The 26,800-nt window shown below is 44.6% G+C and overlaps 1 protein-coding gene and 1 non-coding gene across 2 annotated transcripts in view; one reads left to right on the top strand and one right to left on the bottom strand.

The window, feature by feature from the left end:
• Nucleotides 1–26,796, bottom strand: part of Mcm3ap (minichromosome maintenance complex component 3 associated protein) — a 44,251-nt gene extending 17,455 nt beyond the window's left edge. The window contains exons 1-17 of the mRNA XM_055607046.1: nucleotides 26,419–26,796; nucleotides 24,712–26,021; nucleotides 24,264–24,487; nucleotides 22,223–22,301; nucleotides 21,908–22,052; nucleotides 17,682–17,872; nucleotides 14,860–14,999; nucleotides 12,701–12,898; nucleotides 11,764–12,032; nucleotides 10,285–10,447; nucleotides 8,042–8,202; nucleotides 6,945–7,186; nucleotides 6,416–6,615; nucleotides 5,585–5,685; nucleotides 3,680–3,811; nucleotides 2,934–3,047; nucleotides 86–238 (exon numbers count right to left, since the gene is read on the bottom strand). Of these exons, the coding sequence (XP_055463021.1) occupies nucleotides 86–238; nucleotides 2,934–3,047; nucleotides 3,680–3,811; nucleotides 5,585–5,685; nucleotides 6,416–6,615; nucleotides 6,945–7,186; nucleotides 8,042–8,202; nucleotides 10,285–10,447; nucleotides 11,764–12,032; nucleotides 12,701–12,898; nucleotides 14,860–14,999; nucleotides 17,682–17,872; nucleotides 21,908–22,052; nucleotides 22,223–22,301; nucleotides 24,264–24,487; nucleotides 24,712–25,915 (3,716 nt within the window). The 5' untranslated portion in view covers nucleotides 25,916–26,021; nucleotides 26,419–26,796. The remainder of the gene's footprint in view (nucleotides 1–85; nucleotides 239–2,933; nucleotides 3,048–3,679; nucleotides 3,812–5,584; nucleotides 5,686–6,415; nucleotides 6,616–6,944; nucleotides 7,187–8,041; nucleotides 8,203–10,284; nucleotides 10,448–11,763; nucleotides 12,033–12,700; nucleotides 12,899–14,859; nucleotides 15,000–17,681; nucleotides 17,873–21,907; nucleotides 22,053–22,222; nucleotides 22,302–24,263; nucleotides 24,488–24,711; nucleotides 26,022–26,418) is intronic.
• LOC129676749 (U6 spliceosomal RNA) lies at nucleotides 19,829–19,939 on the top strand. Its single transcript, XR_008720117.1, has one exon. It is a non-coding gene; the product is annotated as a U6 spliceosomal RNA (small nuclear RNA).
• Nucleotides 26,797–26,800: the final 4 nt, after the last annotated feature.

The raw sequence follows: 26,800 nt of genomic DNA, 5'->3' as shown, positions 1-26,800 counted from the left end.
CAAAAATTAAGCAAACAAACAAATAATGAAGCTGATAAAAGACTTCCAAGTAGGTGAACTTTATCTCTAAGAACACAGAACTCACCTTTGTAGATATTTGCAGAAGCACTGGAGTTCCTGGAGTGTCTCTTTCGCAGTCTGGAAAATCTCCTCAGCAAGAAAAGCGTCCTCCAGGTGTGCACAGACAGCCTCACAACAGCGGGCTATACGGGCCTTCTGGTCTGTCTCTACTGCACTCCTAAGATTCAGAGTAATTAGCACAGAGGCAGCTACAGCAAGGGCTACTGGCACGTAAGGGCCTGCTTTAAAAATGCACCAGTCTGAGCTGGAAGCATGGTAGAGCATCTCTCCTAGTTAGTTCTGTGTCTACTTGACACAGCTAAAGTAATAAGGGAAGAGAAACCTCAAGTGAGACAGTGCTTCCATCATATTGACTCTAGGCAAGTTTGTAGGGCATTTTCTTGATTAATGATTGATGAGAGAGGGCATAACCAGATGGGGTTGGTGCCACCACTGTGCAAATAGTTTTGGGGTATAAGAAAGTAGGCTGATGAAAGTAGGAGAAACAAGCCAATACATAGTGTTTCTCCATGGCTTCTGCTTCAGTTCCTGCCTACAGGTTCTTGCCTTGAGTTCTTGTCCTGACTTCCTTCAATAATGAGCTGTGATATAGCAGGGTAAGCCAAACAAACCCCTTCCTGTCCAAGTTGCTTTCAGTCATGGTCTTTATCACAGCAACGAAAACCAAAGTAGGACAGTATCTGCATGGCATGTGCAAGGCGCTAGTTTTGATTGCTGTATCCAACCCAGAAAAAGAGCAGTCTGTTCTCATATGGAAACATAATTAACATTTTCACTATAAGAGAAAGTTTAAGACTTTTATTTTTATTTAAAAGCAGACACTTGGAAAGATTAGAGAAAGATGTCATACATGGTGCCAGATCAAGTCCAGACAGGCCACTATAACAATCCAGAAAAAACCCTGTAACTCACAAGGCATGTCAGCCTACACAAATGTTCCAAATACCCAGGAACCTGAGGTGAGAATACCACTTGAACCCAGTAGCTGAATTAGCATTAGTTCAAGAGCCTACCCTCAAAGCCTACACATACTTTATTTACTTGGCAGGAAGGGAGGATTCGGGTGCACGTGGGTACATGTGGAGGTTACGGGACAATGTCTGGAAGTCAGTTCTCTATTTTACTACCTGGGTTCTGAAGAATGAATTCAGGACATGGAATCAGCAATACATGCCTTTGCATTTTTATTTTTACATGACCACGGAGACAACTCCAAAGTCTCACCAGCAACATGTGGTGTCTAGACTTAGAAGTACCTTACACACATGATAAACACTAGTAGCTAATAGGAATGGCTTCCTCTAGTCAGCCATGGTTGCCCTTAGATGAATCAGTATCTCAGCCTTTTCTCTTTTTTACAGAGACTCTCACCAGTTAACCCCAGTAACTTAAAACTTGCTTTACAGCTGGAGCTCAAACCTGTGGCTCTCCTCCCTCATCCTCACAAGTACTGGGATGACAGGCATGTACCGCTGTATCCAGACACAAAAGAAACATTATATGATGCACGTGCGTATGCCACATATATGTGGGAGCCTAAAGAGGCCAGAAAAGGATGTCCAAGCCCCTGGAGCTGGAGTGATGAGTGACTGTAAACATCCGATATAGGCACTGGGAACTAAACCTGGGTCCTCTAGAAGAACAGCAAGCACTTTTAACCACTAAGCCATCTCTCTCGCCCAAAAAGAAATTTTTAAATAACAAAATTTAAGGCAGCAGAGAAACTATGAAGTACACTTAGTCACAAAACTGAAGTAACCTTAAACAGAGAAGCAACTCATCCTTGAGGGTGCCAGAGACATTCCGGACTAAGTCATACTCTAAGGTGGCCGGAACTGCAGGCACTTTCCTCACGTGTCATCAAGCCCTGCTTTTTATCTGCGGCTAAATTCACTAGCTTGGCATGGTGGCACACACCTTTAATTACAGCACTCAGGAGGCAGAGGTGAGTGGCTTTTTCTGAGTTTGAGACTACCCTGGTCTACAAAGTGAGCTTCAGGCCAGCCAGGACTACAGAGTGAGAGCTTGTCTCAGGGAAAAAAAAAAAAAAAAAGATCCAACATACTAAATTAATCCCAGTACATAGAAGGCTGACATAGGAAAACAACCACAAGTTCAAGACCAACATGAGCTATGTAGTAAGTGCTAAAACATTCAGTGCTACAAAGTATAACCCTGCCTCAAAGAACAGACATATCTGCCATCATTCTGTGAGCTCTCTTCCTTATAGCAATGAGAGAAAGAGGCTACCAAGTAATAGGAACAGGAAGTACCATCCACTGAAATTCCACTGCCTCTGTGGTGGGAGCTGACATACACTGTGGTCCACGACCATCATGCTATCTCAGGGGAACACGAGGACAGATGCCCTTCACAACCGGCATGCTTTCTTTCCTGACACTCAGCACTAAAATGATTAAAACTCTTGAATGAAAAGTCCAAAGAAATCTAACATACCCCAAAAGTTTTAGAAAGGTTCCCCTCCCTGAAAAATAACAGTGCATGGCCTAGTACAGAAATGTTCTGCTACTAAATTTGCTAACAGACACATCTCTTGCCTCATGCAGGGTCCATGATAGGAGACTGAGGCAGAGGGCCTCCCTATTAGAACAGCTTGTTACTTGTGACTGTCTAAAAGATAAGCTTCTTGTGGGCATGACAGTACACGCCTTTAATGTCAGCACTTGGAAGGCCAGGCAGATGGAGCTCTGCATGTCTGAGGCCAAGGCCAGTCTGACAGCCATGGCTACAAAGAGAGACCCTGTTATACATGCTGAGCTGAGCTTACAATCAGCCCGGCCACAGTGCCTCCTTCCCACTCCCGGCAATCAGGACGACAGCATGTTACTCACTTTAACTCCTGAGTACAGGTTTCCCACACACACTCTGTCACCATGAGTTCTGTCAGCTCTGCAGCCAGGCCCTCACTCAGCTGAGTTAACGCCAGTTCTCTCTCTTGCTTCAGCCTATGAGTAAACAAAAAAAAAAAAAAAAAAAGCACAAAGGTAACATTGAAGAATCAAAATGAATGAGGGGTGGGGAGATGGGTCAGTGGTTAAGAATGCACAGTGTAGCCAGGCATGGTGGCACATATATCTAATGCCAGCACTCAGGGAGGCAAGGCAGGGTATCACTGTGAGTTTGAAGCCAGCCCAGTCTACAAAGCAAGTCCATGATAGCCAAGGCCACACAGAGAAACCCTGTCTCAAAAAAAAAAAAAAAAAAAAAAAAAAAAAAAAAAAAAAAGGAATGCAGAGGACCTGAGTTCAGGTCTCAGCACCTACGTGGAACTGCTTACAACTGCCTGTAACTACCACAGGGACTAACGCCCTCTCCTGGTCTCAAAAGAAACCTACATTCACATACATATGTCATCCACTCCCAACACACACACACACACACACACACACACACACACACACACACACACACATGCGCGCACACACAAACTCGCATGCCCTTCCTTCAGTCATCATGAGGTGCTAAATGGCCTAACAAGGGACAGATGGCAACACAGTGACTAGCAAGAGGGCTAGCAGAGGTCAGGACTGGTACAAACTGACCTTCATGCGCAGCTATAGGAGCAGGACGTACTCACCTCTCTTCTTCAGCCCGTCGCTTTTCTTCCTCTCTTCTCTGCCTTTCCATGGACACTTCTTCAGCTGCGACATGCCTCAATATTCCTGTGGTTGCAGCTGTTATCAGATCCTCCACAGCAGCGTTAGAGACACTGGATAAAACGAAGCAGACAGCATTCAAACTCAGACAAAAAGTAAGCCACAGGAGAGTTCTTTCTGGAATGCAGAGATAGTTCAACATATGAAAAACCATCTCGGGCTGGCAACATGGCTAACACTGCGCTAATATGGTAACCTGAAATAATAGCAATAATTATTAATAAATAAAATAAAATTCTTCTAGAAAGTAGCATCCACAATAAACAACAAAAACAACTATACTTACTCTCTCACACAGCTACAACTAAGTATGTTAATACTGTGTGTATACAACATATTACCACAAAAAACTGTGGCTTTTGAAATTACAGAGCTCAAAAGATATAATTTACAATGGTGATCAAAGAGTAAACAAGTTTAAAAACCAAGTAAAAAATATAGAAGTGAGTTTATTACATCTCTTATTATAAATAACTTTATTTTTGTAAATGAAATGGTGAACTAGTTTTATAAGGTGTGTTACTTAGACTCAAAAATGAGAAAGTAGTCCTAATATGGTTAAATTAAGGTCACAAACAATTTGAACTACAACTCTAGCCCCTAGTAGTTGTTTGAACATTTCCATGACAGTCTGCTACATACTAGGCCAGCCAGGGCTACAAAGTGAAACCCAGTCTAAACAAACAAACAAAACAAAGAAAAAATGTAAGATATAAAACTTGCAGAAGAAACAGGAGTATTTGCATGACACTGGATTTGGCAGCACCTTCTTAGATTAAGACCCTAAAAGCATAGGCAACAAAAGGAAAATTAGAAAAAATTAGAAAAATAGAAAAAGAAAGACAACCCAGAGGGTGAAAATACATGCAAATTCTGTGTTTGATAAGGGATTGACATCTACAATGTAAGAAAATCCCTACAAGTCAAACACAAACACTCAAGTAAAAACTGCAAAACAACTTATTTATGGTTCTAGGAAAATGTACATAAATGGGCAGTAAGGACATGAAAAAGGACCAGCACCATTAGCCATTAGAGAGAGCCAAGTCGAATTTTTCATGAGATAGCACTTCGTGTCACAAAGAATGTGAGGGACAGGAAGAGCCACCATTCCCCTGGACGTGGTGGACATGTCTGCAATGCTAGCGCTCAGGAGGCTAAGGGGAGTGGACCAGGAACTCAGGGGTGCGGGCTGGGGATGGTGGGGTGTAGCTTCAGTCCCAGCACTAAGGAGGCAGAAGCAGGCTCTCTTGAGTGGAGGCCAACCTGGTCTACATAAGGAGACCCTTTCTCGAAAGCCATGCTCCTCACCCCCCTCAGAAAAAAAAAAAAAAAAAAAAAAAAAAAAAAAAAAATCCAAGGCTGGGGCTGGAGAAACAGCTCAGTACTTAAGAGCACTGCTATTCTTCCAGACCCACACAGCACCTCACAACCACCTGTAACTCCAGTTCCAGGGGAGCTGATGCCTTCTTCCGCCCTCTGCAGGCAGCAGGCATACATGGAATACACACACATACGTGCAGGCAAAATACTTAAAACACATAAAACTTAAAATATGCAAATGAATAAATAAAATCTGAATCATTTAAAAAAGGAATCACAAATGGAAATCCCAGGCTAATAAATATAGGTCAGAAACAGGAGAAACTACACTCACTCAGAATAGAGAAAACATTTAGGCCTCAGGGAGGTGAAAGGCCTTGAAATTGGCACAATGGATCTTAAGCACATAGAACTGGATCTTGTGGATCAATGAGAACAGCCTTATAAGGAAGAGCATGATTGTGCGCAGAGCAGGAAAGGCTGGCATGTCAGCTGCCACTCACCCCAGAGCTGCAGCCACATAGGCTGCCCCGGCAGTGCTGACTTCCTCACAGTCTACTTGCAGAGCCTCCTGGATGAGCTCGTCCACCACCTGCACCAGGTCCTAAGGAGACACCAGCACAGGGTTCAGCCAGGTCATCTGCCAAGGCTTCTTAGCGGACATTTGTGAAGGTTTTCCTGATAAAGCAAGGGACCCTAGTGCAAGGTCAGTGCCGTTCTTCAGCAAGATCTCTTGAGCAACCGAAAGGTGTTTTCCAGAGGGGAGAGGGCAAGCCTGCTGTTAGCTGCCCTGTAGGTGGCCTCAACAGCACTTTTATACATCATTTCTTGTCCACTCAATTTTTGTGACCTTTAGGCTTTTCCTCAAGACTCCCTGACCCTCAGGAGGGCTAATGTCCAGCATCTGCCTGAGAGGCCAGAGAGACACAGTCAAGTCCCCACTTGTGCAACAGACAAGCTCTGCTTAAAAACAAAGCCACCCTCTGCCTACAGGCACAAAGCAGTGACAGGACCCCACAGGCCCTGGTCAGCCCATTCCCTGGGCGTCACAAGTGAGCACACTGACTTCAGTCAGAGCAGACATGCCGGGTTCAGCCTGGTATTGTGGTGGGAACCATTAAAGCACAGCTCTGACTGCTGTGATGAAGATGGGGCCTCTGCAGCTGCCCTGAAGGCAGTGGCTCTACCTTGGCCACCTGAGGCTATGACCCTGGATAGGTCCATCCTCTCCCTCACCTTCCTGACTCTGTCTCCTATCTAATGAGACCAGGCAACACAGTCCCCCTATATAGAATATTTAGACTTCATGAAGCTTGAATGTGGAAGAACCCTACCGAATCAGAGTACACAGGTGCAGGCTTCGGAGGCACCAGCTCTGGCTGCATGGAGGACTGGAAAAGGCTGGGTGCCACAGCTGGGGTCAGCGGCGTGACATGAAGCACTGATGTGGATGACGGTACAGGAGGAGGCTGTGGGAGGGCAGCCATTGGTGGTACCTCCACCTCTGTGCCATACTCCTCTCCTCTCCCGCCCCCTAGAAAGGAACACACAGGTGCTGAAGGTACTTGCTGCCAGGACCACATAACCACAACGTCTGCAAGAGGACAGAGAAGCTATCCATACAAGGAGTGGATCAGCCTCAATATCAACCCTAAGGGTGGGTACTCGGCACTGGATGATGATACATGCTTTGTATGGAAACTGCATCATGGTATCACAAGCCCTAACAAGGGCTTCAAAACTCCAAATCTAGACAAAGTAAGAGATATTTAAATATCTGGCCACAGGCCTGGCCTCCAAACACAGACAGAATCATCTGGGGACAGGGAGGCTTTCAAAAGGTAAATGCACAATTTCACTCACCTGCTGTGTCTACACCGGGTCTCTGAGTGCTGATGGGCAGCTCTGTAGCCAGGCTCTCTCCAACGTACTTATTCTGGGAGTTAAAGCTGCACACAGGCGTATGGCGAGGAACGGGAGGCAGTGGCCCTCCATTCACGACTTCTCCAACTGACACCATCAGCTTCCGGGAAATAAACACCGACTTCCTGGCCTTGGATAATCCCTCTGGTTCCAAGAATGCTGACCGATTCAGCTCAACACAGCTACTCAGACCACAAAGAGCCCACAGAGAGGCGTCAGCAGGGAAAGAAGACAGCTATGCCTCCTCAAACCCAACCACTAGATCCCCTGATCAAAGCAAGAATGGACAGACATGACAAGAGAATGCTTCTGGTCTTGAGGAAACACCAGACCCAGGACAGAACAGCCATGAATGGAATGACACAAACTACTATGCTCCTCTTTCGATGATGGCAGCCCTCTCATTCAAAGCCACAGTACTCCCTGAGGATAGAGCAGGAAGAACCACAGGAGGGCCGAGGAAACACACACAGAACGTCAAGTGTAGTGGTGCTATTTGTTGGGAGATAGTTTATGAGTAGTCTCAAAAACCCTGACTACAGGTACAGAACACCTTGACATAGCCTACTGGCATTCCCAGCTCTGCTATCAGTTGTGTAGGGGCCAAACATGACTGAACAAAGGCAATCTTCAAAGAACAAAATAGAAAAGTCTTTATCTTCAGGTAAAGTTTCTCTGGTAACTGGTGAAAAACAAAGATTTGAGAATAAAAAAGACTTGGTCTGGTTCTTTTAATTCCCAAATCCCTGGTTGTGCACACCTTTAATTCTAGTACTCAGGAGGCAGAGGCAGGTGGATCTCCATGAGTTTGAGGCCAGCCAGGGCCGCACAGTGAGACCTGTTCTCAAACAAAAGAATAGACCTGTTCTGGCCCCGTGTGTACCTTGGGAACACCCCTAGTTTCACAGCAGGGAAGGAGCACACAGAGGAGGCCTCCTTGAAGGCCCAGCAAGTAGATCTTTATCAGAGTCAGGAAAGAAAAGGGGTGGGGGAGGCAGAGAGAAGGGAAAAGTCCACAGGTGCAGTCTGGCTCTTACCCATCAGCTACTGTGAGGCCGTGGTAATTGAGGAAGTTTGTGGCCTCTTCGCAATCTCTGAACAACAGCATGCGGACAATACCATCCAAGGGGAAGACAGTAGAGCGCTGTGTGCTTACGGTGTACGCAACATTGAGTGCCCGGAGGGCGTCCTTACGGATCTGAAAGAAGTCGTGTCAAATCAAGCTCAGAGAGAAACCCTTTTAAAGGAAGGCCACAGACAATGAGCCACACAATGAGCTCAGTTCCTGTGGAGGCAGTCAACCAGTGAGGACCCTGGGCTAACAGACAGTCAGATACTCAGGAAAGAATACTATGCAAACAGTCCCAAAGAAAATCATAGGGATGGAGCTTTATTTATAAGAAAAACCAGAATATATCTACCAACAAAAGGACATGAAAACAAACTGTCCAGCAACTCCTGAATCAGATGTAGCTGAGGTATTGAAATTATGAGAATATATGGAATGTGAGAGAAAATGCAAGACATGAAATTGCATACGAAGACAAAACTGTTTCGTAGCAGTACAACAAATACATAAATATGACAACAAAAGAAAAACATAAAAATCTTAAAAACTTAAAGGTTTCTGGGTCTCTGGGTGCCTACGTTGTCTGTCTTCTCCTGGTGTTCATTAACTGCCAACAACATTCCTCAAGAGCACACACGTGCCTGGCTGCACTCTTACTGCTCAGAGTACAATGCAAACAAAACCAACACAATTCCCATTTCCACACTGCCGCCATGTCAGAAAAGAGACCAAAGCAAAAGGTGGTAAATAGAGAAAAGTATACTTAATTGTAATTATGTGCAACAAAGAAGGAAGGCAGTCTGAGGAAACAGGAACACTGAGAGATAAGGGTGAGCTTTGCCTAGACAGGCAAACAGAAGGCACCTTGGTAGCTACAGCTGGGCTAAAAGAGCAAGAAGAAGAGGCCTAGAATGGAAGGACCACAGAGGCCACTGCCAATAGAAAGGTTTTCATAAATAATATCCAGCCTTCACTTATTTACAGTTACCTATAGTAGCCAACAGTACAGAAGCACTACTCATTTGAAACATACTTCTACTCTTCCTCCTTCGCTGCTCAAGGTCAACCACCATCATGAATGACACAGTAGTGATCTGGACCAGGAAGTCATGACTAACAAAACAGTCTTCTAGGAAACAACTGGTCACTGATGTTTGTTACCGTGGGAAGGAACAGTGTGGAGGACAGAAATCCAGAGAAAGCTAGCCACAATATGCAAAACAACCCCAGATCACATTTGGAATCAAAACACTTGGGAAGTGACTGACTTTGGCTTGCTTCATGACTCCAGATTATGCAAAGAGCCTTTATGTCTCTCACAGACTTGAAAGACATGGCCTTTATGAGAAGGAAAAGACCACCAGAAAACAGGGAAAGGAACTAAAGAAGAGAATGAAGGAGGTCAGGGGGGGCTGCAAAGGCCAGCACTGGTGCTGGCAAAAAGTGACCTGGAGATTGGATAATGGCAAAAGGAGTAGAGATGACCTGATCTGATGTAATGTTACAAATTTCTAAGGAGAGGACAAATAAACTGTAAAAACACCCCTCCCCCAAAAAATCCAACAACAAAAAGCCCCTGTAAGCTCCACTTGATGAATGCACAGGATCCCCTAAGATGTGGGTTATTATTAACAAACCTTTCTGTTTATTCCAGAATTTCAGGTGTGCTGGTGATAGTCAAATCTGACAACAGCAAGCAAACTGGTTAAAGATTATTTGCTAGAGCTAGAGAGTGTGGACGCAGAAAAAACGGAACAAAAATGAGTATATAAGCAATGGCAGTGTTGAACTCAACCTGTCATTCCAAAGATTTCTGCGAGCCACAGAACCGTGTTTCACTGCATGGCCTCTCCTGGTGCAGATCCACAGAACCCCATCACACAAGGTTAAACCAGCCATAGCTTGCTGGTCTGTGACAGATTCCACGAGTTGCCTGCTGCCTGCCTGCTTGGAAGAGTGCAGGAGGGGCTGGAGAAATGGCTCAATGGTTAAGAGCGCTGTGTGCTCTTCCAAAGGACCTGGGTTCAATTCTCAGCACCCACATGGCAGCTCACAACTGCCTATAATGCCAATTCCAAGGGATCTGACACCTTCACAGTAATGCATATAAAATAAAAATTTAAAAAAAAAATGAGTGCAGGAACGGAGAAGCACTTCAGCTCTACAGCAGTCACTGTTTCTGTTCCTGTGCTGCCGCAGGGTTCTGCTCACCTGATTGAAATAACAGTGTAACAGGCACGCGTTCAGGTAAGAAGCCGACTGGACCAGTTTGAAAAACCTCACGAAGTTATTACTGTTCAATGCAGCAAAAGCCTGGACAGCGAAGTTCACCTCGGGGGAGTTCCTGACGTCAGGGTGGAACTGCTGCACTTCTCTGTATGGAGGCAAAATGGTCAGAATCTTGATTTTAATCCACCAGATAAATAACTGGATTTCAGCAACACTGTGACAGTCAGTCTGAGTGATGACACACACCACTGAAATCTAAGTTCCACAATCAGAGCTGCCATTCTCACACTCAAATGATACAACAGTCTTCTTTCATATATTCATTCATTCATTCATTCATTCATTCATTCATTCATTCATTCACTTGAATGACTCCTCTGTATCCCAGTTCACTATGTAGCCAAAGATGACCTTGAACCTCTGATAGGATTACAGGCTGGAGAGATGGCTCAAAGGTTAAAAGAACTTGCTACTCTTGCAAAGGACCCAAATTAGGTTCCTAGGACCAATGTCAGGTGACTCACAGCTGCCTTTAACTTCAGTTCCAGGATATGTTAACACCCTCTTCTAGCCTCTACAGGAACCTGCATTCATGTATACATGCCTACACACAGACACATACTACACACAGTTAAAATTAATACTAAATAAAAATCTGAACAAGATGATAAACAGCTGGGCCTGGTGACATGAGCCTTTAATACCAGCACTCCAGAGGCAGAGGCAGGTGAACCCCTGAGCTCCAGAGTGAGTTCAAGGACATCTAAGGCTACATAAAGAAAGAAAAAATAAAAGATGATAAATGAGTTAAGAAGCAATTTAGCCACTAGTCCAGGTGGCGATGCCTGTAATCCCAGCACTCAGGCAGGCAGAGGCAGGCGGACCTCTGTCTTTGTGAGTTGCAGGCCAGCCTAGTCTACAAAGCGAGTCCAGGACCCTGTCTTGAAAAAACAAAGAACAAACAAGGAAACAATTTAAAACCATCAATCATAAAAAACAAGCATTTTAAAGTAATGCCAACTGATTGACAGCTGTGTTTAGCAAAAAAGCCTAACAGAAACGTAACTTCTATGTATTTATATCACACAAGAAGGCCAAAGCATGGCTGGTGTTCCTTTATCACTCTCCACCTGTTTTTCCCACATGAAGGTCTATGAAATATCAAGCCAGCATTTCAAATTCACTCACTCCAGTAAGTTATCCACACTGATTTCATTTAACTTTTCCTTCTAACATATGCCACTGACAACACTTTCTGGAAACTGAGCTGCTAAGAACTCTAAAGGGGCTTCCTGGCTTACGTGGCCTGGTTTCCTACCCTTTCAGGATCCCTCTCAGGAATGAACATGAGGGGATTACACAGGGCTCAGCACTTGCTCCCACAGCTTACTCTGGCTCAGTGTGCCAACTGCAGTACAGACTTTCGATACATCAAAGCAAGTTCTGAGTCTGAAAACATACCTCAAAATGTCTCCCTTGTTGAGGTTAAGCAGGACATTGTAGCCCTGGAACTCTGCTTCACTGGCACAGAAAACTCCCTTGTTCCGCAGGTCCTGGTACATCTCCTTGAGACTCTGTAGACACTTGGTCATATTCTCATTGTTGATCTTGGCATCAAAGGAGGACATGGGCTCCTCGCACATGAAGTGGGCACAGTGAATGTGAAATCGGGTACATTTCTCGATCAGAGACACCGTCAGAGGATCACAGAGATGCTGCTGTGTGATGTCCTGGTTCAATTTATAGGAGAAGATTACATATGCACACATGCACTCATCACTCACAAAGAAGCCACATACACACATGATCCAGGAAAAGCCAACTTTGAAAAAAATTATGATTATGAGTTGAATTACATTTCAACTTGAAACTAACCCCATGAAACACAATCAAACACAGTTTTGTAATAGCTCAAATAAAATTGTTTTTGTTTAAGATAAAAATATCTGTACAAAATGAAAACTTAAAAGTTCAATTTGTGGGGCTGGAGAGATGGCTCAGAGGTTAAGAATAATGGCTGCACTCCTCTTCTTTCTGCCTGTTCCTGTCTGTCCCTCTGATTTTCTGTTTGTCTCCCTCCCTATTCTGTATTCTCCTCTCTCTTCTAAGCTCTCCCACTGTCTGAGTTTTCTTCTTTTTCGTAATAAACCTCTTTATAACCACAAAAAGAAAAAACAAAAACTTGCAAAGCACTGGCTGTTCTTCCAGGGGTCCTCAGTTCAATTTCCAGCAACTACATGGTGGCTCACAGCCATCTAATAATGACATCTGGTGCCCTCTTCTGGCCTGTAGGTGTACACACAGGCAGAACACTATTCATAATAAATAAATTTGTTTTAAGAAGTTCAATTTGTGACTATAAATGCATTTCCTAGTTATTTGACTAGAGAAGTCATACCTTCCGTATGCCCCGTGTGCGGTTCCACACAAAGTCATACCAGTCCCGCAGGCTGCCTTCCTTCTGGTCCATGATCTGGGTCACCAGGTAATCCATGGTCCTGCTGAGGACTGCTGAGGGCCTCAGCTCATGCGGCAGGGGCTCCTCCTGGTCCGCAGAGGACCGGCTGTACTCCTTCACGGCTGCTGTATGGTCCACCTGGGGCAAGAAGTAGGGACACACTGCTTCATGGGAGGGTTTTGGACCTTAAAATGCAGGAGGAAATCACATACATACATGAGACAAATGCTTGAGAACAGACTTTTTAAATGAAAACGTTCTGCTAAAGGTGACAAATTTTAAGGACACTGTAAATTAAGAAGCTTGAGGCTGTCACAGGAACAGGGATGTAAGTGATGACACATCTGTCCACCCCAACGCAGAGGTAACAGGTAAAGCAGCAAAGAACATCTTAGCTGGGTTCAAATGTCACATTAGAGCACTAGACCATAAATGAAATAGAGGTGGGTAGTGAGGACCAGGCAGGGTTCTGTGGGCCAAGACCTGATAGAGCAGGTCCAAATTTAACACTGAAGAGTTTAAGTTAGCCTAGGTATAGTTAGCCTGGGTATAGTTAGCGTGGGTAGTATCCATTTTGAAATAAAGAGCCATCTTGACTCGGAGCTGAATTCAGGTACCAGGACATATCACAGAATATACACTTGGCAGAAAACAAAGTTAACTCTCCTAGCCAACAGCCTCCAGGAAATAATACAGAATAAATGCTTCATAGAAAATAGAGACAATCTCCTTAGCAATAATCAATAGGAATCGGTTGAGAATCGGGTGGGAAAATTCTCCCCAATGTTTCAAATATAGTTTAGAATAATAGCCATTGTGACTATATGCTTTACCCATTGTGATTATATGCCTTAGTAATTATGATTAAGTGCCTCAGAAAAGGTCACCCTGCCCTGCTAAACTTCACCCAATTCTGTAACATCAAGGCATGAACCCCCCTGCTTGCTGGCATGGAAACCACCTGCTTGCAGTCTTTCCCTTTAAAAACCCTGTTCATTCAGAGCTCGGGGTCCCACTTCTCTACTGCTGCGTCAGGGAGACTTGGGTCCCGAGTTCGATTGCTCTCGTAATAAAGCTCTCTTGCTATTGCATCAAGTTGTCTCCTGGTGGTCTCTGAGGGTCCTGTGATCCTGGCATTACACACACCAAGGGGTTACAGTTCCACCTTCCACTTGAAAGTGGCAGATGGACAGAGAAAATAACAGAAGTCCGCGGTGCACACCTTTAATTCTGGCATTCCAGAAGGCAGAGGTAGGTGATCTCTGTGAGTTTGAGCACAGCCAGAGCTACACAGAGAAACCCTGTCTCAGAAAACCAAAAACAAAGAGGAAGAAGGAAGGAAGGAAGGAAGGAAGGAAGGAAGGAAGGAAGGAAGGAAGGAAGGAAGGAAGGAAGGAAGGAAGGAAGAGAGATGTCTGCAGCTGTGGACCCTGGTTATCTGCTGGCTGCTCTGTGGGTCAGATGCCCTGGGTCTATGGTGACACATGTTACTGGGCTGGGGACCCTGGGTCAAGCAAAGAAGCCCACAAGTCAAACTGAAAGGCACAAGATGAAGACTGATGCAAATTTCTTGGCAAACCACTCAGAACGTGAACTAACTCAAGTTCAGGAGACGTCATGTCCTTTGATGCAGTCATTTACTGGTTAGAAAGGAAAAAAAAAAAATTACAAACAAAAATATTGCCGGGTGGTGGTGGTAGCAAACACATTCAATCCCAGCGCTCAGAAGCAAAGGCGGCAGATCTCTGAGTCTAGGCCAGAGTGAGTTCCAGGACAACAAAGAATACATAGAGGGACTCTGTCTCAAAAACAGAAAAAGAAAAAAAAAGAAAGAAATAGAACAGTAGGGGCCCACCTAGATAGCTCAGTGGGGGCAGGGGCACTTGAACTCAAGCCTGATGACCTGAATTCAATCTTCAGAACCCACACAGTAGAAGGAGAACCAACTCCTGTGAATTACCCTCTTTATATGTATTCTCTGTGGCCTATGTGCACACACGCACACGCACTTACAGAGCAATTAAATACATTTTAAAAAACCAAAACTACAGCAATGACAAAGAGCAGAACAGAGTTCATCAGGACACACAGAGTTCTACCTGGTCGGTCCCTGGGACAACCTCGAACACGCTCAGCTGGCTCCGGGTCTCCCGCAAGTACCGCTCCTTCTCAGGACACATGTCAGGGCACGTCCCAACAAATGCCCTTGCTTTGTCCAGATCAGTCCTCTTCACCCGAGCTAATGCAACAGCAAGCCAAAAGTAAGGGTGAGTGTACCGAATGAGTGCTAAGAACTCACAGAAGTGTAGTTTCAATTAATTAATTAATTAATTAATTAATTAATTAATTAAGTGCCTATAATCCAATCCCAACACGCAGCACTGAGCCAAGAGGATCCTAAATTTGTGGCCAGCCTGGGCCACATAGTGAGTTCAGTCTGGGATAGATTATGAGACCCTGTCTTATCTGTGTTTTTGTTTTAATTCCAGGTGTGGGATATGGGGCTGCCTCAGACTGTCCAGAGCAGCAGACTATTTTGCCTTGTGTAGGCTCTGAGAGGAGTGTGCTCTTTGCCAGTTGCAGACAGTTTAATTCTGGGGCCTCCGAGAGGGAATAAACCAGCACCCAGAGAGGAACAGGGGCACCTGAAAGAAGGCAGCGGCTGCTCTCCCCTGCTGCTCCCGGTTGCTATTGTTGCAGTGTCAGAGAAAAAGTTGGAGATATCCTGACTAACAAGATTGGACTTGCCCCAAGGAACCAGATGACCCTAACCAGCAGGAAGTAAGTAACTGAAGAGACCTACGACCTCTCTCCCCACTAACCTTCTTTCTCTCCTACCTCATGTTGGAAGGAATTGGGGTGGAGAAGGGAGGTAGAGGTATAAGAAACCCAAATAGACTAAAAAGAAAAAAAAAAAAAGTCACTACCCGTCCTGCCAGGCAATGGGTATCTCAGCTCACAAAAACCCATAGCCAAGGCTATGCCCCTCCCCAATAATCAAACACATTCACTACAGACTTAAGATGGAGAACAGAAGCTAAAGGGATGGCTCAGATGGCAAGAACACTAACAGCTCTTCCAGACTAAATTCCCACATCGCGGCTGACAACTGTCTGTCTCTATTTTAAGGTGATCTGGACTTCCTCAGCATCAGGCACACAAGTAATACATAGACATACATGCAGAGAAAACACTTGTACACATAAAATTTTTTAAAAATTAATTTCAAAGCAGATGGAGCATGACATCACTCTCACCTAAAGATGTGTGTTCTGCCAGCATTCTGTAAAGCATTCTGTAAGTCTTAACATGACCTCAGGGGTAAATCATCATGGTGCAGGGACTTAATCATAAAATAATTTTGTAGGCTGGACTCTAACAGAACACACCTTTAATCTCAGCATTTGGGAGACAGAGGCAGGTGAATATCTGTGAGTTTGAGGCCAGCCTGGTCAAGGGCTACACAGAGAAACCCTATCTTAAAAAAACAAAAACCAACAACAACAACAAAACCTGCAATACTTAGTATGAACTTATTTGAACTTTTTTGTTTTTAATTTTGCTTTTTTGACAGCTTACCAATACATAACTCAGGGTATCTTGAAACTCACTGTGTAAACCAGACTGTACTTATCTTGCCCCTGCTTCCAGAATGATAGGGTTGCAGAAGAATATGATCATGCCAGGTTCTGGGATTGCCAACCTATGAGACTGAGCAAGGTTTTCCTTGTAGTAAGTATTCTAGATACTAAAGTCATTTGAGAGGAAGGAATTAATTAATTAATATACTGCCTCCATAAAATCTGGCTGTAAGCCCTACAGTGTAGGACATTTTCTTAGTGGCTGATAAGGAAGGCCCACGGTAGGTAACACAACCCTTGGGTTGAGGGTCCTGGGTTCTATAAAAAAGCAGACTGAGCCAGCCAGTAAGCAGTGTTCTTCCATTAGCTCCTGCCTCCACGGTCCTACCATTTGAGTTCCTGTCCTGAAATCTTTGATAATGAACAGTGATAACAGTGTAAGCCAAATTAATAAACCCTTTCCTCCTAAACTTGCTTTTGGTCATGGTGATTCATTGCAGCAACAGAAATCCTAAATAAGACAATAAGTTTATTGCAAGTGTAAAAAATCACCAATTCTATAAATTATGGTGGTAGTTTTCATTAAAAAGCTCTGTGACTGTTACAATTATTCACAGCTTTTAAAAAGAAAATACTGCCAGGTGTGACAGATACATGTAATTCCAGCACTCAGGAGGTTGAAAGAAGAGACTTTTAAGCTCAAAGCTAGCATGGCTTGATAGCTGTAAAAGAATGTTATACAGATAAAAATTAAGAAAAAAAATTGTAGGGGCTGGAGAGACAGCTTAGAGGTTAAGAGTACTGGCTACTCTTCCAGAGAAACTGGGTTCAATTCCCAGCACCCATATTGTGGCTCACAACTGTCTGTAAACTCCAGTTCCAGAGGATCTGACAACCTCACCCAGACAGACTGGCAGGCAAACTACCAATGCATACGAAATAAAAATGAATTTTTAAAAAACTGTAAAGTGTACACAGATCTTCATATGGAGTACTACATGTTTGTAATATTAATTTAACATTCTTTGAGAGTAATGCATTCAGTTTAACATTCTAGGGGAGACAATGCCTGAAACGGAGCGTCCCCTCTCACTTCTGCCTTTTAGACACCTGTTCCCTCTCAGTGTATCTCCTCTACATCCTCCCATCCACACATAAACACAAGTACTTATCACATACTAGTACACACACAGCTCACACCTCCAGGAAGACACAGCACAGTAATACCAGACCCAGCATATCAGAAATCCTAAGACTCGGTGGTGGAGCCCATGAGGCTCCCCAGAAACTGCCTCCCCTCACTTTGCCAGGGAACCTGGAACTTTGTCTGTGAACCATACCTTGCCGCATGATTCGGTCTCTCTGGTCCAGAAGGCGGTACTTCTCCTCAGATGTCTCAGCCACAGTCCCTATCAGGGTGCTAAGAGATGACACGCATGATCCAAGGCCCTCGGAGCCCTCAGACCCAGAGTCAAAAGGGTCTGCCTCAAACTGGTGGATCTTTAGAAGACTTGGCTTCTTCACTGGAGAGCTATAGAGAAAACAACACATTCAGGGTCCCTGGATTGTTTTCACCTCTTTTTGGCCCTCTAAAGAAAGCTTACAAAACACAGCATTAAAACCAGAGGAGCCAGCCAGGCGTTGTGACACATGACTTTCATCCCAGCACTAGAGAGGCAAAGACAGGCAGTTTGATGCCAGTCTGGTCTACAGAGTTCTAGGACAGTCAGAGCTGTATGGCAAGACCCTGTCTTAACTCCCCTCCCTCCAAATAAAACAAAATAACAAAAAGAACAAAGCCTAAATAAATGAGGTGAATTTTTTTTTTTCATTTTTTCATTTTACTGCTCCAACAGCTCAGAAGGTTGTCACAGGATTGCTTGAGCCAGTAATGTGAGGCTGGGCTGAGCAACAACCAAGACCTTAGGGAAGGAGGGCAGTATCAAGAACAAGTGTTAAGATTTATTGGCTTTTTAATAATTCTGAAATATTTCCTACTTTAAAAACAAAAATTATATCAGGCATGGTGGTGGACACCTTTCATCCCAGCACTAGGGAGGCAAAGGCAGGCAGAACTCTATGAGTTTGAGGACAGACTGGTCTACAAAGTGAGTTCCAGTACAGTAGGGCAGTTGTATAGAGAAACCCTGTCTCAAAAAAACAAACTAAAGAAGCCCAGAGATGAGGGATTAGAAAGGTAGCTTGGGAGGCAGCTCCGTAGGTAGAGTGCTTGCCCAGCATGCACAGAGCCCTGGGCTGGAGCAACAGTACCTCCTACATCAGGTGTGGCAGTGACTGCCCAGCTCATTACAGAGGAAGTGGGAGCAGGACATGAGGAGAGTTCAAGGTCACTTTCAACTACACAGTGAATTCCAGGGCAGTCTGGTAAGAAAGGGGGGTTGGGGAGGGACAGAAAGATGGTGCAGCAGTTAATGTTTTCTGACCTCAAAGAGGACCCAGGCCAGTCTGAGAGAGATAAGATCATGTCTCAAATAAAACAAAACAAGAGGGGAAGGGTTCTGGACACGGCTCAGTGGTTGAGAGCACTTGCTGCTCTTACAGAAGACCCAGTTTCGGTTCCCAGCATTCACATAGTGGCTAATAACTGTCTGGTAACTACAATTCCAAAGGGTTTGACACCCTCTTCTGGCCTCCTTGAGCACTGCATAGATGTGTCTCAGACATACATGTAGATATAGCATGTATACATGTTTATAAGCAATTAAAAACTAAGGCTAAAGAGATGGCTCAAGAGTTAAGAGCACTTGTTCTTCCAAAGGACCTAATTTTGGTTGCCAGCACCCATATCAGGTAGCTCACAACTCTCTGTAACTCCAGTTCTAGGGATTTTTTTTTTTTGTACAGAATGTATTTATAGGTTTTTATCTCAACATATAAATATATACATAATACATACATACACACATGCGCACACACATACACTCCTCAACAATTAAAGAAAAACAGGCTATGAACTTGAAAAAGGCCAAGAGGGTTAGTTGGCAGGGGTTAAAGGGAGGAAAGGAAAAGGGCAAACATGGTGTGCTCTACGGTTTAATGTCCACTTGACACAAGCTAAAGTCATCTGAAAAGAGGGAGCCAAGAGGAGGAAGTTTTACTGGGAGAGTTTTACAGAGAGAGGTTGAATGAGAGAACAAGCTACACACAGGTGAAGACAGAATGAGCCAGAGATTGAGCAGGAGTCAGATGATTAGAAAAGATTGCTGGAGTTAGTTTGAGGCCAAGCAGAGCATTTCAGAAGCTAAGTTGAACCAGCCAGCTATGAGCTCAGAAAGAACAAGAAAGGTTGAGCTTATTAATCAGTAAGTCTCAGAAGCTGAAAATATCCTAGGCCTAGGTACAGAGGCTAGAAGCTTCCAGGACTACACCTAGGTTAGCAGACAGATGCAGTAAGACTCTAAGACAACAAGTGAAACAATGGAATAAAAGTTCCTTTCACAGAGCCTCAATTAAGAAAATGCCTGCAGTGCTCGCTTCGGCAGCACATACATACACTAAATTTGGAACGATACAGAGAAGATTAGCATGGCCCCTGCGCAAGGATGACACGCGAATTCGTGAAGCCTTCCATATTTTTTTATGAAAGAAGGGGAGTTAGTATGATGGGGAAAGAATAGGCGCTCCACAAGGACCAAATATATCTGGGCACAGGGTCTTTTCTGAGACTGACATTCAACCAAGGACCATGTATGGATATAACCTAGAACCTCTGCTCGGATGTAGCCCGTGATGGCTCAGTAACCAATTGGTTTCCCATAGTAAGGGGAAAAAGGACTAATTCTAACAGGAACTCAATGACTGGCTCTTTGACCTCCACACCCCCCAAGGGAGGAGCAGTCCTGTTAGGCCACAGAGGAGGGCTTCGAAGCCAGTCCTGAAGATACCTGATAAAACAGGGTCAGATGAATGGGGAGGAAGTCCCCCCCTATCAGTGGACTTGGAAAGGGGCAGGGTGGAGATGAGGGAGGGAGGGTGGGATTGAGAGGGAATGAGGGAGTGGGATACAGCTGGGATACAGAGTTAATGAAATGTAAGCGATAAGAAAAAAAAATTAAAAAAGAAAATGCCTGCATAATATCAGGCCGTAGGCAAGGGGTAGAACATTTTCTTAATTAGTGATTGATGGGAAAGACCAGCTACATTGTGGGTGGTGCCACCCCTGGGCTAGTGGTCCTGGCTTCTATGAGAAAGCAGGCTGAGCAAACAACGACAAGCAAGCCAGTAAGCAGCACCCCTCCATGGCCTCTGCATGGGCTCCTGCCTTCAGGTTCCTGCCCTGTTGGAGTTCTTGACCTGACTTCCTCCAACAATGAATAGCAATGTGCTAGTGTAAGCCAAATAAATCCTCTCCTCATCCAGCCTGCTTTGGTCACCGTGTTTTATCACAGCAATAATAATGCTAACTAATAAATATGACACGATTGAATTTTAATTTCAAAACATAAAAGAATTATAATAAAATTGCTTTGAAAGGAGAAAACAAAGGTGGCAGCAGGTGCAGTGGGGACGCACAGATAGGCGGGTGCCTAGGGCTCGCTGGCAGGCTGTTGACGCCGAGCGCCAGCACACCACGACCAGGTGCTATGGCTGGGGTTAAAGTCCTGCAGAAGCCATCAGAAGTGAATTAGGGATGTGCAATTTTTATGTTCAGTTGGTCACGGGTTGTTGTTGTTGTGGCTTTTGTTTGTTTGTTTGTTTTCTGAAACAGGGTCTCATACATCCAGGCTTGTCATCAGCCTCTGACCTTCCTAACTCAACCTCCCAAGTGCACCACCGCAGGCAGGTTCAGTTGGACATTTAAAAGGGAAAGTTATCACCTGTGCATTTCCATGCCAGGGGTGTGGGGCTGAGAGAGACAAGCGAGGAGATGTGTGTGGAAAATAACGATTCACATGGCACCACATTCCATGTTCCCCATGGAGTGGGCAGCCCTATACAGATGGATTCTCTGCTGTCCTAAGTGCTGTGTATATACACCTGCAGACACACACTCATATGGATAAAATAAAAAGGAATATTCTGGTTTTTTGTTTTTCAAGACAGCGTTTCTCTGTGCAGCCCCGGCTGTCCTGGAACTTGCTCTGTAAACCAAACTGGCCTCAAACTCAAGAGATCCGTCAGCCTCTGCCTCTGCTGGGATTAAAGGCATCCAGCTAAATACATTTTAAAATAAATAAACAAACCATCCAGCTAAATAAATTTTAAAATAAACAAACAAACAAACAACTAGGGCAGAAATAGCAGCTTTATGATAAGGCTTTCTCTAAGAAAATCTGTTTGAGGTTAAGCCTGCACCAAAAAGGGCCTTCTGAAAAAACTAGGTCCTGAGGAATATTAGAACAAAACAGAATCATCTCTAAAGCTGGCAACTTGCTCAGCTCTGCTGTCCCAGAACCATCCCACTGATCATGCTCACTGTGGGGAAGGGGATTCAAAGGCAGCTCTTCCCTGACCTGCCCCATGGCCCCTCAGTCCATACTCGAATGTCAGAGCTCTACCCTACTTCTCTTTTCCACGAACAGTAACTGAGAAAGGTCAATCCCACCTTTTATTCAGGAGGCTGCCAGCTGCAGGCCTCACTATGGGCTTGCCAAGAGGGGAATGCTGAAAGGGGGAATCCTCGATGCTTTGGCTGGCTTCACCGTCACCAAGCTTCTTCTCCTTCAGGGAAAAGGGCTTCTTGCTGGGACCTGAAGACACAGCAACAGAACAAGGTTTATAAAACTCAAAGAAACAACCATGAGATACAGGCTGCAGTTGGAACTTGCCATCCCACTGGCCTTGGGTAAAGAGCTCACACTTGCATGTCAAAGGCCCTGCACAGAGCAGCAAATTATGGAAACAATAACTGAAAACTCACTTATTTTCTTCTTGTGCCAAAAGACAGCCATGTCCTTATGCAAATTTTTTGCCTTCTTCCGGGCCAGGGCTGCCGATGCCTAAAAAACAGTTCACAACCATCAAGTATGAGGACACATGGAGACCAGAGAAAACATAACTGAACAATTGAACGCTGCAAACACAACAGGCTACTCAAAAATAAGAGATCCAGCAAGATGGCTGAGCAGGTAAAGGTGCTTGCCACCATGCCAGAGACCTGAGTTCAATCTCCTAGACCCACACAGCAGAAAGAATGGATTTCCACAAGTTGTTCTGGGACCTCCAGATGCACTCATCATGGCACACTAATGGCTTCTACCCCTAAATGCATGCGCGCGCGCGCACACACACACACACACACACACACACACACACACACACACAGCTGTTGTCTGACCTCCAGACATATGCCACTGACCCTATACCACACCCACAATAACAAATAAGTAAAAATTAAGTTATGAGAACATGCTTTCTCCTTTTTAAGTTCTTATGTAATTTAACCTTTCTACATGAACATTTGAAAAGTAATAAAGATACAAAGTTACACATGGTGAAACCATACAGCCAATGCTTTACATAAACACTGAAAGCTGGCTACAAACCCAACAGTTTTTTTTTTTGTAGAGAATGGGATTACCAGAGACTTTTTCTCTGTATTGTTTGAATGTTTACAGTAATCATGAACTTAGCCAAATAAAACAAAAGAAAAACCAGAAAATTTAAAAAAAAAAAGAAAGTACTAACGCAAGCCAGGTGGCAGTGGTGGTGCAGACCTTTAATCCCAGCAGAGGCAGACAGATCTCTCTGAGTTCGAGGCCAGCCTGGTCTACAGAGTGAGTTCTAGGACATCCTGAGCTACACAGAGAAACCTGGCTGCCTTGAGTTTTAAAAAAAAAAAAAAGTACTATGACTACAGGGATTCAGTAGAACCAGACTCCACAGGAATCACTCTGCACTCCCCTAGAGCACTGCACTCTACAGGGACCGTAGACCTGCATACTCCCAAGTTAAACAATGCTGTCACCACTCAAGTGAAGAATGAGATTCCTAAAAAATTATTTCAGTAAGCTTACCTAGTAATAGATGTTATTATGGTATTTCATATATACGTATCATTATACTTTATTTTAATTTGATCCTTTCCCTTACATCCTGCCCCTGTGTTCCTGCTCGAAACTTCCCTATACTCCCCCCAAAACAGTCTCCCTTCTGTTTAAAGGTCACCTGTCCATTACCCTCGTTATCACGCCCTCCCTTAAGGGCTCTTCCTCCTCATGATCCCTTTTCTAATATCATGATCCACACCCCCACACACATACACACATATATTTACACACATATATAACTCTAGAATGAGATATTTGAGTGCTTTCCCTATAGTCTATCAAGCAAACAACTTATGGATGAAAAGGGGAAAAAAAGTTTACAAGTGACAAAGTTGGAGCTGGACAGATAATCAGCTGCTGTTCCTGAGGACTGGATTTTATTCCCAGCACCCACATGGCCACGTGGCACCTTCCGGCCATTTGTAACTCCAGTTCCAGGAGTTCTAATGCTCTCTTCCAGCCTCTCTGGGCATCAGGCATACAAGCGGTGCACAGACAAACATGAAGGCAAAACACTCATGCACATAAAATAAGAACAATTTAAAAAAATTTTTTTTCAGGTTGACTCAGGACTCAGAACACAGCTCAGTGGTAAAGTGCTCGTACGACATACTCAAATCCCTGGGTTTGATCTTCTGCAAAAAAGAAAAGAAAAGAAAAGAAAAGAAAAGAGAAGGGAAGGGAAGGGAAGGGAAGGGAAGGGAAGGGAAGGGAAGGGAAGGGAAGGGAAGGGAAGGGAAGGGAAGGGAAGGGAAGGGAAGGGAAGGGAAGGGAAGGGAAGAAAGAAAGAAAGAAAGAAAGAAAGAAAGAAAGAAAGAAAGAAAAGAAAAGAAAAGAAAAGAAAAGAAAAGAAAAGAAAAAAGTCCCAGAGTTCTCATCTAGAGTAAGGAGAGGCAAGCTGGGAGTACTCACATGATCAAAAAAATGCACCACTGCAAGCTTCTTGCTGCGCCTGGTGAAGACCCGGTGAACTTTAGCAATTTTGCTGAAGTGCTTCTCCAGGGTGGCTCTGTCATTGAGGTAGTCAGGGATGTTCTTCAACTGGAGGGCGGTGGGCTCTGAAGAAGACACGCCCCCAAGACTGTCTGTGCTCTCGCTTCTTTTACTTTGGCGCACAGACATTCCCCTGAGAGAATCTGGAATTCAGAAGGCAGACACAGAAGTCCATCAGATAGAACACTTTCAAGCAAAAGGAGTCACTGCTGCATAAAGCAAAGTAAATGCTCACAGATGTCAGGCGGGCCCCAAGGCTCAATGTTAGGATCTAATATTCTGGCAGGAACTTAAATCAAGCAAACACTAGGAAACATACAAGAGCTAGCCACTGAAGTATACTGAGTTGTACACTCCCAGAACCCACCTTCTTTTTCATCTCTACCTTCTTTTTCTTCCTCTTTATTCACAGCTGACAGGCGAGAAGGTCCAAGGATGGGCTGACTCCCTCCTGGAACAGCTGCGTGGTCACTTTCCCCAGATTCCACGAAGCCACTTTCCTTTTTTGATTCCTTGCTGCCCAGGCGACCTACTTCTTTATTGCTTTTGAAAACATCCTGTATTGTCCGACCAAACAAAGTGCCTCCCCGGGGTCTGTTCAGGCGGACTGGCCGTTTATCTGGAGGGTGGTCCCCCCTGGATAGAGGGTCTGAGTCTTCTGCTGCCTCATGGCAATGTCTCCTTGGGGAACGATCCTGGTCCTCTTTCCTCTTTAGTCCTTTAAGGGGTGTAGGAAGTGGCTCCACCACCTCCTCACATCCTTGACGGACACCTGTTTTGTTGGCTGGGAACGGGTCCCCCAAAGACCCGGATGATGCGATGGAGAAAGTAGTGAAACTACTGCTGGAACTTCCAAATACTGATTTAGGTCCCTTCTTTTCTTCTTCTGCATTTTGGTTGGACGAAGCAGGGGTAAAAGCAGATGTATTACTAGTAACTGGTTTTGAAAAGATAAAACTTGAGCTAGTCACTGAACTATTTGTCACCTGAGGAAAAGAAAACGGGGACAGGCCTCCAGATCCACTACTAACAGGGTGGGAAAATGTGAAAAATCCAGAAGCAATTTGGCTCTGGGTTTTCTCTGGCTCTGCCTCAGCCCCCAGTATTGGTCTGAATACTGCATTTTCCAGAGGTTTAAACTTGAATTCCGATTTCCTGAAGCCAGAGCTTGCTACTTCTCCAGTTTCTGGCCCAAAAGTAGAACCACTTGAGAAAACCCCCACAATGGAGGGTGACTTAAAACTGAATCCTGTATTTCCGGGCACAGATGAACTTGAAGGCCCAGAAGTAGCTGCAAAAGAGGGTGTAGATTCAAGACCAGTAAAAAGCCCAGTACTTGAGGTTTGGGTAAGTCCAAACGTTGGCAAAGCAGAAGAATGACTTACTCCAGAGGTTGCTGCAAAGCTTGGTACCTGCGAAAAGCCCAGGCTCTTGCCTAGTGTGTTGTTTTGTCCAAAAAGGGAAGGCTGGCCAAATCGAAAAGGTGACTTGCTCTGGTATGTTCCTGTGGTGCTAGAAGACACTGCAAAAGCACTGGGCTGCTGTCCACTGAAGGGGTTCACCGGGTTCATCTTCGTCACAATTATTTGAAGGCAGTAAATATGGTCTGTACACAACTAGCCTTCTTTCTTAAACTATGTGTTGCTTGGGGGAGTTCTCCTTCATCCTCGGCATAATCTGAAAAACAAAAGTTCTGGACATCACAGCATGTTTTGCTACAAGTCTTAAATCACGGATATTCTAAGGACAGTTATTTGAAGGGCAAGTGCACGATGGGACACTGACCGCTCACAGAATCAACGGGTTTTTCCTGTTTTGGACACAGGGTACGAGAGTACAAATAAATTACGGTGTAACGGAGGTTTGAAGGTTTTTTTTGTTTTTGTTTTTGTTTTTTTTAAGACAAGGTTTCATTTAGCCCAGGCTTGCCTCAAACAGTCAAGCACAGCCTTAAGTGCCTCAGCCTCCCTACTGCTGAGATCACAGGCGTGCTCCATCAAGTTTAGCTAAAGCCCGATCCTTTAAGATTAAAATGGAAATGCAAATCAATAAGACAAAAAAAAACATCACTTACGCCAGAGTCTTGCGATTTTCAAGGCCAGAGAAGCACAATGTAATACTGTTTAAATGTTACTGCTTTGGGTTTCCTATCATCTCATTTTCCTCCCAGTAACTCGAACTTGAGATGGCTTGCCCTGGCGTAGAACAGGTTTTTGTTGTTTTTTTTTTCCTACGCTGACAAACCTTAGGAAACCCGCCGGAAGGCCGACAGAGACCTTGAGCAATTCTGCAGGAGCACAGGAGAAGAGCGGAGGCCGCGGAAGAAGCGCGTCCGCCAGATATCGCCAATGTCCCGAGCGGCCCGTGCTCGCCCACAATCTGCATCGGACAAGCCACCAGGATCACCGCCCTGTACCAAACCGATCTTCGGGGCCGGCCCCTAGATGTGTGCGACG

The sequence above is a fragment of the Psammomys obesus genome, unplaced genomic scaffold (genome assembly GCF_907164565.1).
Source record: "Psammomys obesus unplaced genomic scaffold, mPsaObe1.curated_primary_1811, whole genome shotgun sequence".
NCBI lineage: Eukaryota > Metazoa > Chordata > Mammalia > Rodentia > Muridae > Psammomys > Psammomys obesus.
This window is presented reverse-complemented; position numbering and strand designations above follow the sequence as displayed.